Source organism: Mercurialis annua, linkage group LG6, assembly GCF_937616625.2.
Source record: "Mercurialis annua linkage group LG6, ddMerAnnu1.2, whole genome shotgun sequence".
NCBI classification, from domain to species: Eukaryota; Viridiplantae; Streptophyta; class Magnoliopsida; order Malpighiales; family Euphorbiaceae; genus Mercurialis; species Mercurialis annua.
In genome coordinates, this window is record NC_065575.1 from 43,738,723 (window position 1) to 43,754,836 (window position 16,114).

Consider the following 16,114-nt stretch of genomic DNA (forward strand, 5'->3'; position numbering starts at 1 on the left):
AAGCATAAGCTTTGTGATATAATTCGATGACCTGACATAGAATAAGACGTTTATGCTAAAAACATAAACACTTTGAGAGCAAATCGCCTTACAAACTTGGAGCTACATAAATCCTTTAATCCATCAAAAATCTGCAACAAATAAGCTTGTTTCATCGCAAGAACTTGTTGAATCTAGCAAGAAAGACTCTTAAACCACCACAATAAACTTGAAATGAACTAAAAAATTAACAACTAAAATAAGATTCGGTACAGGTGAACGACGTAACTATATGATCTTGATAGAATCACAAAACATTGACAAACCGTAAATAAATCACAATTAAAAATCAAGAACGGAGAAATTTACTAAAAAAAGACAAAGAAAAAGAGCATAAAATATAAACAGGTGAGCGAAGGAACAGTAAAGCCCCGGTCTACAAATGAAAATCATTGTTTCCAACCGAGAAAAAAAAAAGCGGTGGAAATCCCTAGCTGTTATAGGGAGAAGAAAGAGCTATATGGATGTTATTTACATCTTAGTATATTTTATTATTTCTTTCATGGATATATGGAGGAGTCAAGATCTGAATTATTATTGATGAAAATCGTGTTTTATGTTTTTTCAATTAGACTCGTTCAAAGGCACAGTATTCGGTTTGCGGTTTAAAATAACCATTAAATAGAGCGGACATATCGCCGAATTACACAATCAAAGAGCACTATCAAACACGATTGAAGAATATTAATAATAAAATTATTATTTGATTTTTATTTTTATTTTGTACTTTGAAATGTGTTTTTTTATGTAAAAGTTGATGAAATTGTACTATTAATGAAATATTTATTGTTATATATAAAAAAGGAATATGATAAAATATATAAAACTCAAATTAAATTTAGGAAGATTATACTTTTATATGATTAGAATTTTGGAGGGTTTATGTCAATTTTGTTGAATCAGAACTGTGTGATGCCAAAACCACAAGCAAAGAATTCACAGACCTGAAAAGTTGAAAGGCAACAGCAAATATCATGTCTTATATACCAACACACTCCAAAACTAGAACAAAAAAAACTGATCTTTCCCACGAAATTCCTCACACCAGAATCAACATTACTCTTTTGTTCTTTTCTAACTTCATTTTCAAGAAACACCTTAAATAAATTACTAACACTATTTTTTATAATTAATAATTAACACTTGATAATTTATTTATTTTTACTTAATCACAATCAAAAAACTTTTTATATTGTCAATTGAAACTATTTCAGTATACTTTATGGCCCTTAAACTTGTGTCACATATTCAACTAAATCACATTTAATTTTTTTTGACCAAACAAATCTCAAAATTTATATATTGGGATTAAGTAAGTCACATTTAACTTTTTCAGTCAATCAGATTACAAACTCTCTTAATTTAAGTTAAATAACCTTAATTTGTATATCTCAAACACGCGATTTATTTGACTCCGAGACAAAAATTTAAGATTTAACGGACTAAAACATTAAATATGACTTAACCATGTGATATACGTTTTTGGATCTAATTGACTCAAAATATTAAAAGTAATTTATTTAATTTTAAAACACAAATTCAAATGCCTAATTGACCCTTTCCTCAATTTCTAATCACCATTAACAAAAAAATCTCTGAAAGTACAAAAATTTCCAAACTTTCTTCACTAAAAATTTTTGCAGTTTTTTCATATCCATTAATGGGTCTGTAATACAAACTGCAAGAAACAGAAAGGTAAGGCTGTTTAAGAGCTTTTTTAACATGCAAATCAACACTAGTTAATTCTTCTCTTAATCAAAACTAAAAATGGTTAAAAAAGGTGACGGTGGAAAAATGAGTAGTAAACTTTTTTTTTTTTTAAACAGTAGCAGTAGTAGCAGAGCCAAGCTTTATCTTTACGTGAATGGAGAAAAGAGAAATTAAAGAGAGACAGTAGACCCACGTTAAACACTAAACATATGCTAAAGTTTTCATAAAACATAATAAAAATTATAAAGCAAAGCAATGCAAGTAATAAAGCTAGATTCTTTTTAGCTAAGTGTTGGTATTAATTTTGAATTCTTTCTTTTGCTTTAATTCATTCACATTCACTTTTTTTCTTTTTCTATTCTGTCTTTAAACCAGCCTTCATTAAGCTACATTGCATTATATTCAGTTGCACTTCACTGTAAAGTGTTTTAATTTCCCTCTGCATGTCAGCTTAGTTTGTTTACTAGGGTTTTAACTGAGGTGGTGGTTTAAGTGGTAAAGTTTTTTTTTTTGTTTGAGTAATCTTTTGGGAATTTTGTTATCTGGGGTTTGATTAAAATTTGATTCTGTTGGGTTTCTTGAATGATTTGGGGTTTGAGTTTTACTGTGGAGATTTGAGTTTTGTAGTGTGAAAATAGTAACTAAAGTTGTTAAAAGGAGTTTCTTGAAGTGAGACAGAGAAGAAAATAGAGGGTGGTGTAGAGAGAGATGGCAGGAGGTGGAGGAGGAGGAGGGCCGGCGCCGCCGCCGAAAATGGAAGAGTTACAGCCACATCCACCCAGGGATCAGCTGCCTAATATTGCTTATTGTATTACTAGTCCTCCTCCTTGGCGTGAGTTTCCTTTTTCATATTCTTTTTTTGTTGTTGTTTCTGTAATAGAAATTCTTTATGGTCAAAGTGTTTTGCTGATGGGACCATTGGATGTAATTGTCTAGTTCTTTTGGAAATATCATAATCAAAGCAATTTTGTTCCAATTTTGCTACTTTTATAACTCCTATATATTTGGACATTAAGTTTTGCTGTAGTTCATGTTCTAGCATGATGAAATTTGGATCCTGCCTTTCGAAATTCGAATGCATACTTTTAATTTTTTTAGAATTATACGCATTTGATAATCAAAACTACACTTGTTTATTGGATCATGAGATGGGGATATTTCTGAATTGCAGCTGAGGCAATTCTACTAGGTTTTCAACACTACTTGGTGATGCTTGGGACAATCGTAATTATACCGACTACTCTAGTTCCTCAGATGGGTGGAGGAAATGTGAGCTTTAATACTCAATCTTTTTTGCTGAAAGATGATCTTAATCTCTTATACGGATTGTTTGCTAATTTGTATGAATTTTGTTTTAGGAAGAAAAAGCAAAGATGATTCAGACTTTACTTTTTGTGGCTGGATTGAATACTTTGTTCCAAACATTGTTCGGTTCTCGTCTACCTGCAGTAATTGGAGCCTCGTATACCTATTTGCCTGCTACCATTTCAATTGTTTTGGCTGGTCGATACAGCGACATTCTAAATCCCCAAGAGGTTGCTTCACTAGAACCTTTGTTATTTGTATAATTTCGTTGCTTCTAAGATCAACTGTTACTTGACATTGAATTCAGATATATCCTCTATGATAATCGTGCAGAAATTTGAGAAGATAATGCGTGGAACCCAAGGTGCTCTTATTGTTGCTTCAACTCTGCAGATCGTTGTTGGTTTCAGTGGCCTGTGGAGGAATGTTGCAAGGTTAATTAATTCTACTCCATTTGATAAATTCCGATAGATGTCGATTATAACATGATCTTTTACTTTTAGGAAATGAATTGTGGTTATGGTTTCTATTAAATTTATATAGGAACAGCTGTGTTCAGTTTTTTGTCCTCTCTTATCTAGTTGTTTGCCATTTTCTTGAATGTGAATTTGTTAACTTATTAAGAGCTTCCCGTGCTGAACGAACAATACTATAATGTCAATTGCTACTCGATTTATCATATAATGTAGTAACTCTAAAGATTATAGCGGTTAGGCATTGAAGTCGTCATAGTGTTATAATCAAGAAGCGGCTTAAACTAATATTGAGCAATTTGTGCTTCCATGTGCTTGCCCAGGTTCTTGAGTCCATTGTCTGCTGTTCCTTTGGTGGCTCTATCTGGTTTTGGCCTCTATGAATTTGGTTTTCCTTTGGTACGTATTTGATATTTCATTCTCAAATTATCTTCTGTTACTTTTTATCAATTGACATTAGCTTTGGGATTTCTAGCTTGCAAAATGTGTGGAGATTGGACTACCGCAGATTGTCTTTCTAGTTATTTTCTCACAGGTATAATGCAGTTCCACATCATTCATTTATAAATTACATACTCTCAATGTTCTTTGGGGCACTGTAGAGAATTTCATTTTAAGTCTAGGCTTGAATGAAAAATTAAGTAATTCTGATGTGTTGTGCAGTATTTACCCCACTTGATAAAAGGGGAGAGGGCTATTTTTGATCGCTTTGCCGTAATATTCTCAGTAGTTATCGTGTGGATTTATGCTCATCTCCTCACTGTCGGTGGAGCATATAAAAATACAGGGCCGAAAACTCAGTTAAGCTGCCGAACAGATCGTTCAGGAATTATTGGTGCTGCTCCATGGTGAGACTCTTATAGTATTTCGTCCTAATTTACAACATAGGGCACTGTAATCTTGACTATGTCTATAATAATATAAATGAGCAGCATTGCTATTTCTGAGAGCGACTACCTGAATGAGTATCATTTCTAGTTATTTAAACGGATATTGCTGGTGGCATTTTTTGTGCGTATATATCTCATTTTATTTATTATTAGTCTTAAGTTCTTAACAAGCATTATTTATTTTTGTCCACTCTTTTTGTGCAGGATAAGAGTTCCGTATCCTTTCCAATGGGGAGCTCCAACATTTGATGCTGGAGAGGCCTTTGCAATGATGGCCACTTCATTTGTTGCTCTTGTAGAGGTTTGCTTACTTGTGCTTATGAATTTCCGGGTGATTTACAAATTAGAAGTGTTTCGTATATTTATAGTAGATATTCACCACTTTAATCCATGCACTCATATCTAACCGTGGATCAGGCTCCACACCTATGAATACGTGTTGCGCTGATGAATTACTTATACTACCCGGTCATGTTCTCATTTGTGAATAGAAGCTATAAGTTCTTCACTTGATGAAACATTTTATGTGAAAAATTAGCATTTTCGATACCAGATTTATCCGGTTATATTATACTTATCTGTTCCCATGATCAACCAATATTTTCTCATTTTGTGCTTGTATAATTTAACAGTCCACAGGTGCTTTCATTGCTGTGTCGAGATATGCTAGCGCCACTCCATTGCCACCTTCTATACTTAGCCGTGGTGTTGGTTGGCAGGTAAAGTTGTGTGATTTACTTATGAGACAGCTAAAGTTATTTTTTACACTGCAATATGATTGATTGTCCAATCTACGTCTTCTATCCTCACTTTAGGGAGTTGGAATTCTTTTCTCGGGGATATTCGGAACTGGAAATGGAGCATCAGTATCTATGTGAGATTTTTGTAATGAAAAAAAGCATCCTCATAACGTTTTTCTACTTAAACCATTCAATCATTTCAATGTTTTCATCGAATTGGCTTGCGCATGTTAATTGCAGTGAAAATGCCGGTTTATTGGCATTGACCCGCGTTGGCAGTCGAAGGGTTGTCCAAATATCATCAGGGTTCATGATTTTCTTTTCCATTCTTGGTGAGTAAACTATCAAGCACAACTCTATCTGCCATTTTCTTGTACTAAAAGTAATTGGTTATAAATGCAGGGAAATTTGGTGCTGTCTTTGCTTCAATTCCGGCGCCAATTATTGCGGCTCTCTATTGTCTTTTCTTTGCATATGTTGGTATGTGCCCTCAGTTTATGCAATTTTCTAATTCTTTGTGCTTATAGACTATAGTGCAGTTTAAGGTATATAATCAATTTCATTCTTTTTCTCCTTACACATGATGCAGGTTCAGGAGGTCTCAGTTTTCTTCAGTTCTGCAACTTAAACAGTTTCAGGACAAAGTTTATACTTGGCTTCTCCTTTTTCATGGGCTTATCAATACCACAATATTTCAACGAATACACCGCCATTAATGGTTACGGCCCAGTCCACACCGGAGCAAGATGGGTAACTAACCGCCAACTTCTCTTTTCTATTTCAACAATCTATGTTTCACGAAAACGAAAATGCTGAAATGGGATTGATAAAACGGAAAACAGTGAAATGGCATATTATTTACAAGAATATGTTATAAATATAAAGTTTTCGAGTTTCCTCAGCATTTTCAGAAATGGAAACAAAATATTGTAATGTGGAACTAATGATTTGGAACGTTTTGGCAGTTCAATGACATGATAAATGTGCCATTTTCGTCGGAAGCATTTGTGGCCGGCTTCTTAGCTTTCTTCTTGGACACGACGTTGCACCATAAAGACAGCGCAATTAGGAGAGATAGAGGTGCGCATTGGTGGGCTAAGTTTCGGTCATTCAAGACCGACACTCGAAGCGAAGAGTTCTACTCTCTGCCCTTCAATCTCAACAAGTTCTTCCCTTCTGTGTGATGTTTAGAACATGTAATCTCATTATTCAGGCTTTTGACAAAAACATCAGATTGAGAATTGAGGCCATAACTTGGATCTTTTCCACTTTTTTTTGTTCTGCTGTTGTCACTTTTTATAAAGCAAGAACATTGGGATGTATTAATATGTACAATACTAATTTACTAGTGTATTTTTCTTCAGTTGGTTGGAAGTTAGCGTTCCTTTATTTTTATAAAGCCTACTAATTATTCCTAAAAGAAAAAATCAAATCTTATTCCAACTTTTAATAATTATAAAAATAATATTAGTCTAATTTATAAAAAATCGTTTTATTTATAATCTTATCGTGGTATTTGAGTGATACTCGTGCATCAAGATTTTTAAAGAGTAATAAATAGAGGAAATTACACCATTTACCAAAAAAAATGAAAATAATTACAAAAGTATATGTTGACTTTTTTCATTTACAAAAATATTAATAATATTTACAAAAGTACAAAAAAATAAAAAATAATATCAAACATACGGTGTATACTGTGGGTATAATGTTAGTATACTAATAAACTAACATTATATCAACATTGTACCAAAATTATACCAACATTATACATACTGAGACTTTATTAATATTAAATAAAAATTTACCAAAATTACATCAAATCGTATACTGAAAATTAAATTAATAATATACCAAAATTATACCATCAGTATACCAAGAGTATACAAATTTTCTTGTTCATTACCAACTATAGTGAAAAATACACATAAAAAAAAATACATGTTATCAACTAGAAAATATATATAAAAATTTATAATCAATATACCAAAAATATACTGAAATTATACCAATAATAAACCAAATATTATTTTTAAATTATCTGATTTATAGTTTTAATATTCCAAAATTATACCATAATTATACCGACATTATACAAATCGTACTTTTGTAATTAATTTTCATTTTTTGATACTTTTGTAATTAATTTTAAATCAGTCGTATTTTTGTAAATAAAAAAAGTTTACAAGGACTTTTGTAAATATTTTTAAAATTTTAGGTATTTTTGTCATCGTCCCAAATAAATATCATTTTTTTGTGTTGTAAATAAAATAAAATACTGTCTTGATTTTTTATAATTAAAATGAAATTTTGTAAACTAAGTCAAATTTAATAAAAAAAAATACAAAAATTATAAAGGTCTGTATTTTTGTTTTGAAGCATCGGGCCTTTTTAGAACTTTGATTTGAAGGAGAAAAAGAAAATATAGGAAAAATATATCAAGTATTTCAAGCATATAAAACCCCCTTTACTTCAACTAATTAATTCAAAAATTAGTAGGCCACAGTAATTTGGTCCACTTCATGACTAAAATTCCAAATTTGTAATGTGCAATTAGGGTAGAGGTCACATGCCCATGTTTGAATTATTCAATGATGACAAACTTCATTAAAACATTCTATATGCTTCGCATTAATTTTTATCAATTTAAGACTTAGATATGTTTATGACAATGTTTCCTGTTTTTTTTTTTTTGCTTTACTATACTATTTCATGTATCAGTATATATATTGCTAATTCGAGCATGATGCAACTCAAATTACGAATTTCGTCGTATTATTTTAACTAAAAAAACTGTAATTTTTATTTTTTAAATTTGTTAGGAAAAACACGAGTAATATCGTACACATTTTTACTCAAACATCTCGTTTTACACCAGAATAGAATATATTCTAATTTATTTATAGTGATTTTTGATACTGATTTATCGAAAGTTCTTATAATTAAAATCAAATTGAAAGATTCATAAATGAACTCGTACATATATGGTTATGGAAAATAATTCATATTTGGAATTACTTAAGACTGAGAGGTCAATAAAGGTGGTTCCCTGCAAAATAAAATTAGGGTATTATAAATATAAAATTGTCCCCAAAAATACAAACAAACCCAATTTTGTGATTTGATTAATCATAAAACTGCAGAGGTGACAAGGTGACAATAATAATCTTTATGTCTATTTCTGATATCATAAAAAATAATGGAAATGTTCCTGCCTAACCAATAATTCAAAATCAAATGTCATTTAGCTTAGCCTTAATCTCACAAAACAATGCATGAATTGAGATGGTTTCAGTCACTCTTAATCCTAAAGTGAGCAAAAAGTTATACTTTTCTTTTCTTGTTATACATGAATTTGTCTATAAAACGTCATTCCAATTATATATGTGTGTCAGCCACATAGTTTAGGCATTTTAAGAAACAAATACAAATTATTTTTCTGAAAAATGTGCATAATAGCATTTAAAAATCTATTACGGACAAATAATCCGTGCTAATCTCGCCAAAATTAGCAACAAATTTTCCGTCGCTAATTCTGTCCGGATATTTTGGCGCCTCGTTTCCCGTCAAAATGACGACGGATCCATCGGTAACTTTTAGCGGGAAGTTTTGCGCCAAAATAACGATGGATCTGTCGATAAAATCCGTTGATAATTTTTGCCGGGAAGTTTTTCCCTAAATTAGCGAGAAATTCCGATCCGTCAGAAAATTAGCTGCGGATTTGTCAGGAAATGACAGATTTAGTGATAAATTCCTAATCCGTCGCTAATTTGCTGATTTCTGAGCGTTCCGCTAAAATCGTAATCAAATCTTCTATAAAAGCCAAAAAAAATTCCATTCCAAAAGATAAAAAGAATAGCACTTAAGGGAAGAAAAAAATTCGTCTGTCTTTGTTGTTTGTTTTCTTTCAAGCAGCAAGACTTAGGATGCTTCATATATTAATTATAACAATTTTGGAATGCCTTACACATGGACAATTGAAAATATACTAATCATAGTAAAATAGCTCATTCAATTAGTTTTGCATTAGTATAATTTTGGTAGTTGGTACAAAATATTAAACTTAACAAACAGATAAAATTAATCAAGAAAACTTAAATTTTTTATATCTAAGGCATCTTAATATTGAGTATTTTTTTATTTAAAAAAAACAATCTATTGTTTAAGGAAAGAGAATATGAACCGTATTAAAGAGATAAATTTTGATTTTTAGTTTTATCGAGGTATAAGTATCTTTTTCATTTGAAAAGTAAAAATGAAAAAGTAAGTGATGTTAAAATTTGAAATTAAATTGAGATAGAAATAGTATATCATACATTTTAGGCCTAATGAACAAAAAAAATTAAATTTTTACTACTTTTTACTAAATCATTTTTTAAAATTTCTGTAGTTTTATCTCGATTTTAAAGGTCTACTACATTTGTATATCAGCAATTAATTATTATGTGATATTAAGTATTAAAATTCTGATTTCTAGAAGTTAATATATGTGAAAATGCATAAAATAAAGTAATTTTTTTTTTTAAAAACACACCTATAAATTTCCTTAATTCATCATTTAGAATATTAAAAATATATATTAATTTTAATAATTATTAAAATGTGCTAAATTTGCGGTTAACCTTTTATATCGGATTAAAATTATTTAGATTGAACCTTTTAGTTATATTTATATGAAGACGTGTATTCTTTTAATCATTGCTACCTACATTTTAACACCTTGAATATGTATGAATTTAGTACTATTATTTTTTGAAAAAAATATTATATATGTTATATACATGTTTCTCGATGGAAATTGAATTTCAGAATAAATTTTAAACTGAGTCGTATAGGATCACTCATCCGAGTGAATTCAAAGATTCAATTAAAGGCGAAAGTTCAAAGATAACGGCATCTGAGTCCTTGAGACTTCGCCATAACTGAAGACTGCTCAAGAGGATTCACCCGAATACCCAGCAAGACCGAATCTCGTAGGATTCGCCAGGATCCAAAATCAAGTACAAAACGCATCGCCGAAGAACTTGATTACACGAAAACAAAAGACCAAATTTCATGGAATCATTTTTTTATTTGAAAATATATTTCTATGTGAAAATATAAATCTATTTAAAAATATATTCCTACACATGACTCTTATTGAATAAGAACTCTTTTTCCTATCCAGACATATACAACTAAATAGAAATCACTTTACTACTCTAATTATTATAAAATATTCATCATGCAATATATAAAGACATGAGCTATGCCTACAACCATAACAAAATTCGATACACAAATACGTTGTTTGAGTCAAAACTGATATTGGAGAGTTAATGGGACAACCACCGTCTGATTGACCATCTATTCTATTTTGCAGGTTTAACCTATGGTTAAGACGACAAACTACATCATTTCTAATTTATTAAAAATTAAAACTATTTAAACTAAACTATTTTAAAAGTTATAACATATGAGTTAAATTGATTGTCTTTAAAAATAATTAATCTTTTTATTGATTTTAGGTTATACAAAAACTGTATGGAATAGTCTAAAGTATCGTTTGAATAAAAAAAATCATAATTAATTAGGTCTAATAGCAAAATAGAACAAAAAAATTACGGATTTGTGCAATTTAATTTTTTTATTTGTATAATAATATCCTAATTTAATATTTTGTTGCAATTTTAACCATCTTTTTTTCAATTAATTTAATTTTTCAATCTTTCATCTAAAGACAATATCTATCGGTTTTATTTGACTTTTCTGATCATTTTTAGTTTCAAATTCATTTCTTCTTTTACTTCAACCATCGAAAAAATTAGAGAATTTAAAACTAGATTTTAATGTTTTTCAATTTTTTTTAATAATAAAGGTTAAATTCTAAAATTCTAAAAAATAAATTTTGGTAATTGCAAAGTTATATTATAAGCTCAATTAAAAATTGAAACAATTAAATTGATTAGAAAAATTTGGTCAGAATTGGAACGAAATAATAAAATTGGAATCTAATATTATAAAATTAAAATATTTAGATAAATCTGCAACAATCCGCAAAAGTTTGATTATTTTACTATTAGACCTTAAATTTTATGAAATCTATGAGTTCAACTAATATCTATTATTTGGCAAGAAAAATATTATGAAAACCATATATTTTGAAAGTTCATCAATTTGTATACTACGTGTTAGGCGAAAACAAATTAGAATTCTTAATCTTTTATAAAATTGAACTTTTTTAAAAATTATATTTTTAAAAATTTATTGATTATGTTAATAAAAAATTAGTAGAATTTTTAAATTAATACTTATTCCGTCCCATTTAAAAAGAGACATGTCTCAGTATTTTACGTCCCATATAAATCATAATTTTTGTGTCATTTTATAAAAAAACTCTCTTATAGTATTTGACTATAATTAATGAATTATAGTTTAAATGGTATGAGCGTTAGTGCAGTAAACAGTTTCTGAATGAGTTTGTGGTCACCTTGAACTTTAATTTAATTTCAGTTGATACATGATTACAAGGCACCACCATATTGTATTCATTGCCTCGAGCTCACAACATAGTTTGACCCAATTATGATTTTTAAAAGTTAACCAAATGAGTGTACGATCTACACAAAGATCATATCTATAATTATTATTTATCCACTTTTCATATTGATAGACAATTTAAAATTTACAAATATTCAAAAAAAATTATTTTATTTGTATAAAACAACTTAATATTATCCCAATTTAATGTATTTATAATTAGTATTTCATGTAGTTTTTTAATTAGTGCTTTTAATCATAACTAACAAAGACTTACTATAACAATTAAGTATAAAAATAATGATAAGAGTTTTAAATAATGTTTATCGATTCAGAATTAGAAATATTATAGTATATGAGAATGATGATTATAAAGGAAAAAAGCACACATAAATTTTTGTTTCTTTGATTTGAAATTACCAAATAGCTTTAGTACCTCTTGATTCTTTTTTCAAGTGGTTCATATAAGTTAAACTTGGTCACTGATTCCTTCTAAAATATCATTAAGCTATAAAGTTAGGTTGCCACTTAGCTGGAGTGCAGTGAAGATTCTGCATTATCTATAATTAAGGACCATTTAAAATGCTCCATTAGGTAGGTTTAAAATACTATAGGTACCAATTCTTTTATCTCAACACTTCCTAGCTTCTTTGGCAAAAAAAAAAAGGTAAAACCCATACTGACACCCCTGTACTATACCGTTTTTATTCAGAAAGCCCCTACCGCAAACTTATTCACGTTCATGTCCCTTTATTTACTTATTTATGATTTTCATACCCTTAATGGGACAGAATTTGGCAAGTGTATGCCACTCTCCCTTTCTGTTAATTAACGGAGCAACTTTTAAAAAGAAAAAGCCATGCTGGCACTTTTTCCTTAATTTTAAAAATGAAAAAAAATCCACGTTGGCACTTATTTTCTCTTCCAAATGAAAATGCATTTCACTTCTTTTTCCTAATCAATCTCTTCTTCGCCGTTCCAACTCCCGTCTCCGACGAGCTCTATGATGTTAACCCAATGTTTCACCGAACCCCAGCCCTTTCCTTCTCTACCGCCAGATCTGTCTAATCTTTCTTCTCCGATACTCTTTTCACTGAGCTTGGATCTGTCTTCTCATAGGCAAATGCCTCAACAACCCACTTCACACCGGAATAATGATCGCCCCGTTCATCCTCTCTGAAAATCCACTTCAAATATGTAATCAATTCCTAATACTCACTCGCCGGCGCTGGCAACAAAGTTCGTTCATGTGATGTAACCCATATTATTTAAAGTGGTTGGTTGCTTTATTGACGTTTTGAGCCGCTGGATTTTCTCTTCGATCAACATGACGATGTTGGTATTGTTGGTTCCAATTCTGGTTTTAAGAATGAGTTGTATCATCACTTTTATGATTTAAATGTTGATTTTTTTTCTTTTTGTTGATTTTCTATGGCTGAATCTGAGATGGGTTTTAAAAGTTTTCTATGTGTATATTTAAGCACTGATCATCGTTTTTTTAAAAATGGGTTTAATTTTTCAGTTAGCACGTGGATCGAAACATGGATGAATTAGTACAAGCAAGTCTCCTTTCTTAGCTCTATTTTTTGCCATAAATTGAGTTATCCAGATTTCAATTTTTTCGCTTCCAAGTCCCATAACTTCTCACTCGCTCAATTTTATCTCTCTAATTGCTTGATTTTGTTTGGGGGTGGCAGTGTTGTCATTGGACGTAATGGTGATGCTATTATTATTTTTATGCCATTGATGAAAGCTTAAGATAAATTAGGAAAAGGAGAAAGATGATTGCTTTGTGTTTGTATTTAAGTGCAACAATTTTTTTGGAATATGAATTACGGTTAATTTGTTGCTTCTGAGTTTTGATTGTTTCCTTTAATTTCTGCATAATTAGAAATTTAGAGTAGAAAGACAGAAAGAAATGAATAAGGAATTGTAATTGTTCTTCAAAATAAAAGATATGAAGAAGAAGGTACACAGTCAGCTTTCCACGCATGCTGCCATGAAGAGTTGAAATTACCATGTCACATTTTTGTCCTTTCATACTCTTACTAACGGAAGGTGAGATACACTTGCCAAATTCCGTCCAATTAAGGGCATGAAAATCGCAAATAGGTAAGTAGAGGGATATGAACATAAACAAGTTTGCGGTAGGGGCTTTCTGAACAAAAATGGTATAGTACAAGGGTGTCAGTATGGGTTTTGCCAAAAAAAAACACACTTCCTAGCTTTAAGCTTCATCAAGAATCCAGGAAAGCAAATTCTAAAAAATGGAAAAACATAAGAGAAAGAAAATTGTTGAGCTTTTCATTACGGGTGAGCACTTGATCGGTTTAGTCAAAACCGAATTAAATAACTCCAAATAAAATTAACTGATCGATCAAAAAGTTGAAATTTAATCGATTGAATAAGAAATTTTAATCTAAACCGAACCACTCAAATAGAAAAAAAAAGAAAAAAATCTGATCCGAACCGACCTATTTAAAACCGACAAAAATAAATAATTCAAATTTTAAACCGAACCGAAAATTGGAGTCAATATTCTTTCTCAAAGCTAACTGAACGAACCTAAATTTATAATCAAACTGAAAAGTATCAATAGGTTAATTTGATTTGACATTTTTCTCTCACCCTATTTCCACTAAAAAAATTTGAAAAAAGAAAAAGAAATTATAGATGAAATAAAATAAATTTAATCAACAAATTTTTCTTGCTACATGTAATTAATTCGGACCGAAAGACCTCTAGTTAAGAGAGTAGGAATCATTGACTCCTTGTCACTCTATTCCAACCCTCTTGATAATTAATAATGAATATTTAATTATGAAGCAGTATTTTTAATTTTTCTATATTCAGATTAACTTGTATTTAATTCGGATAATTTTTTTGAGAAATATAATTTTATTTTTATATTTTAAATGGCTATCTAAATAAATACAATCCAGCCTTACAATTTCACTTACGCCAGAAACAACTTTTTAGGGATCGCTTATAAAGTACATGTAATTAACAGCGACTTTCATTTTAAGAGCATAATATATTTGATAAAAAGAATTAGTGTTATGGATAGATAAATTGATTTTGATTCTGTAATTCAACCATTGAAGGAGATGCAAAATAAAACAAATAGGAAACATTTTACTGTAATTTTATTATTTTGTCAAATTAAAAAACAAAAAAACAAAGGAAACCCTCATAATCTGCCTACACCATACTTCAACCCACCTTCCTTAACTTGGACACTTTAATGTCAAAAAAAAAAAAAAAACTTGGACACTTTAAACTCAGTAGAACTGACCTTGCATCAGAAAAATTCAATATCTACAGTTTTAGATAAACAATTATATCACAAAAATAAATGAACTTAAAATCAGATATCACAAAAAATATTTATCTTTTGAACTATAAATCAAAAAAAAAATCTTGAATTTGTGGTATTGGGTTGCATTAAAAGGGAAGAATGTATAGAAAGTAACATTGAAAATCATATCTTTTACAAAAATAATAATTAAAACAATTAACCCCACAACCAATAGCAAAGATCCAAAGACCAATCAAGGCTCAAATATTTGGCTCTAAAATAAAATTAATTGAGAAAATTAGAATGTTTTATTTTAAAGTAAAGCACAAAGATACCAGACCCAAATTTGGTACCCTACAAAAGGTACAAAATTTAAATGAATCGACATTTTGTTGGGCTTGAATTGGATTCACTAGTAATACAAATTAGACCCCAACCATTTAATATTGATGGAACCATCAAATGCCCTAACAAGTTTAGGACCCTATACACTTATAATTTAGGGTCTGTAGTCCCCTGCAAGGGTCATTTTTTGCAAAGAAATGGCATATTCAACATTTAATATGTAAACCAACATGTCACATGGCTTACATATTCTGACATTGATCTATAGATGTTTACACATTTTTAATCTCTTTTTTTAATCAACATTTGGACTCATAAATCTAATTAAGACTTAATTATAAGTTACACGAGTCAAAGAAAGATCCTCAAGTAGATCAAGTTAATTAATTAGGTTAGATCTTTGCCCATAATCCAATGATACACACGTTGTATGAGTTTAGACTTTGAATTTTTATGTTACATGCCGATTTCCTAAATGCAAACAAATATTAAAAAACAAAAAACTTAACATTTGACAAATTTTGATCTTCTATTGGATTTTAAAATATATCTCTCTAAAATTTAATTGCAGAATAATCATGAACTTTAAATCTCAATAATACTAAAAACAAATAATTTTTTATGAACAAAGGGTCAACGCACCTCCTGAATTTGTGACACGGGGTCATCTAATCCAATTTATACTTTTTTGAGCAATTAACCCCAAAACTCTTCATTTTTGGGTCAAATAACCCCATAATTGTATTTTTTAAACACGTAAAATACAAATCGGAGGTGAGTGATGTAGAAAAGTAA

The 16,114-nt window shown here is 29.8% G+C and overlaps 1 protein-coding gene across 1 annotated transcript; it reads left to right on the forward strand.

The window, feature by feature from the left end:
• The first annotated feature begins 1,969 nt into the window (after positions 1-1,969).
• On the forward strand, positions 1,970-6,531 carry LOC126686457 (nucleobase-ascorbate transporter 6). The gene is made up of 14 exons (XM_050380511.2): positions 1,970-2,581; positions 2,921-3,018; positions 3,108-3,284; positions 3,388-3,488; positions 3,851-3,926; positions 4,003-4,062; positions 4,191-4,375; positions 4,622-4,718; positions 5,050-5,136; positions 5,233-5,291; positions 5,398-5,489; positions 5,560-5,637; positions 5,747-5,907; positions 6,123-6,531. The coding sequence occupies exons 1-14, from the start codon at positions 2,458-2,460 to the stop codon at positions 6,339-6,341; spliced, it is 1,614 nt and encodes a 537-aa protein (XP_050236468.1). The 5' UTR covers positions 1,970-2,457; the 3' UTR covers positions 6,342-6,531.
• Positions 6,532-16,114: the final 9,583 nt, after the last annotated feature.

Excerpts from the sequence above, each read along its gene's own strand:
- LOC126686457 (XM_050380511.2), top strand. The coding sequence starts at position 2,458 with ATGGCAGGAGGTGGAGGAGGAGGAGGGCCGGCGCCGCCGCCGAAAATG. Across the intron at positions 2,582-2,920 it reads TACTAGTCCTCCTCCTTGGC|CTGAGGCAATTCTACTAGGT; the intron begins GTGAGTTTCCTT and ends TCTGAATTGCAG. Across the intron at positions 4,376-4,621 it reads ATTATTGGTGCTGCTCCATG|GATAAGAGTTCCGTATCCTT; the intron begins GTGAGACTCTTA and ends CTTTTTGTGCAG.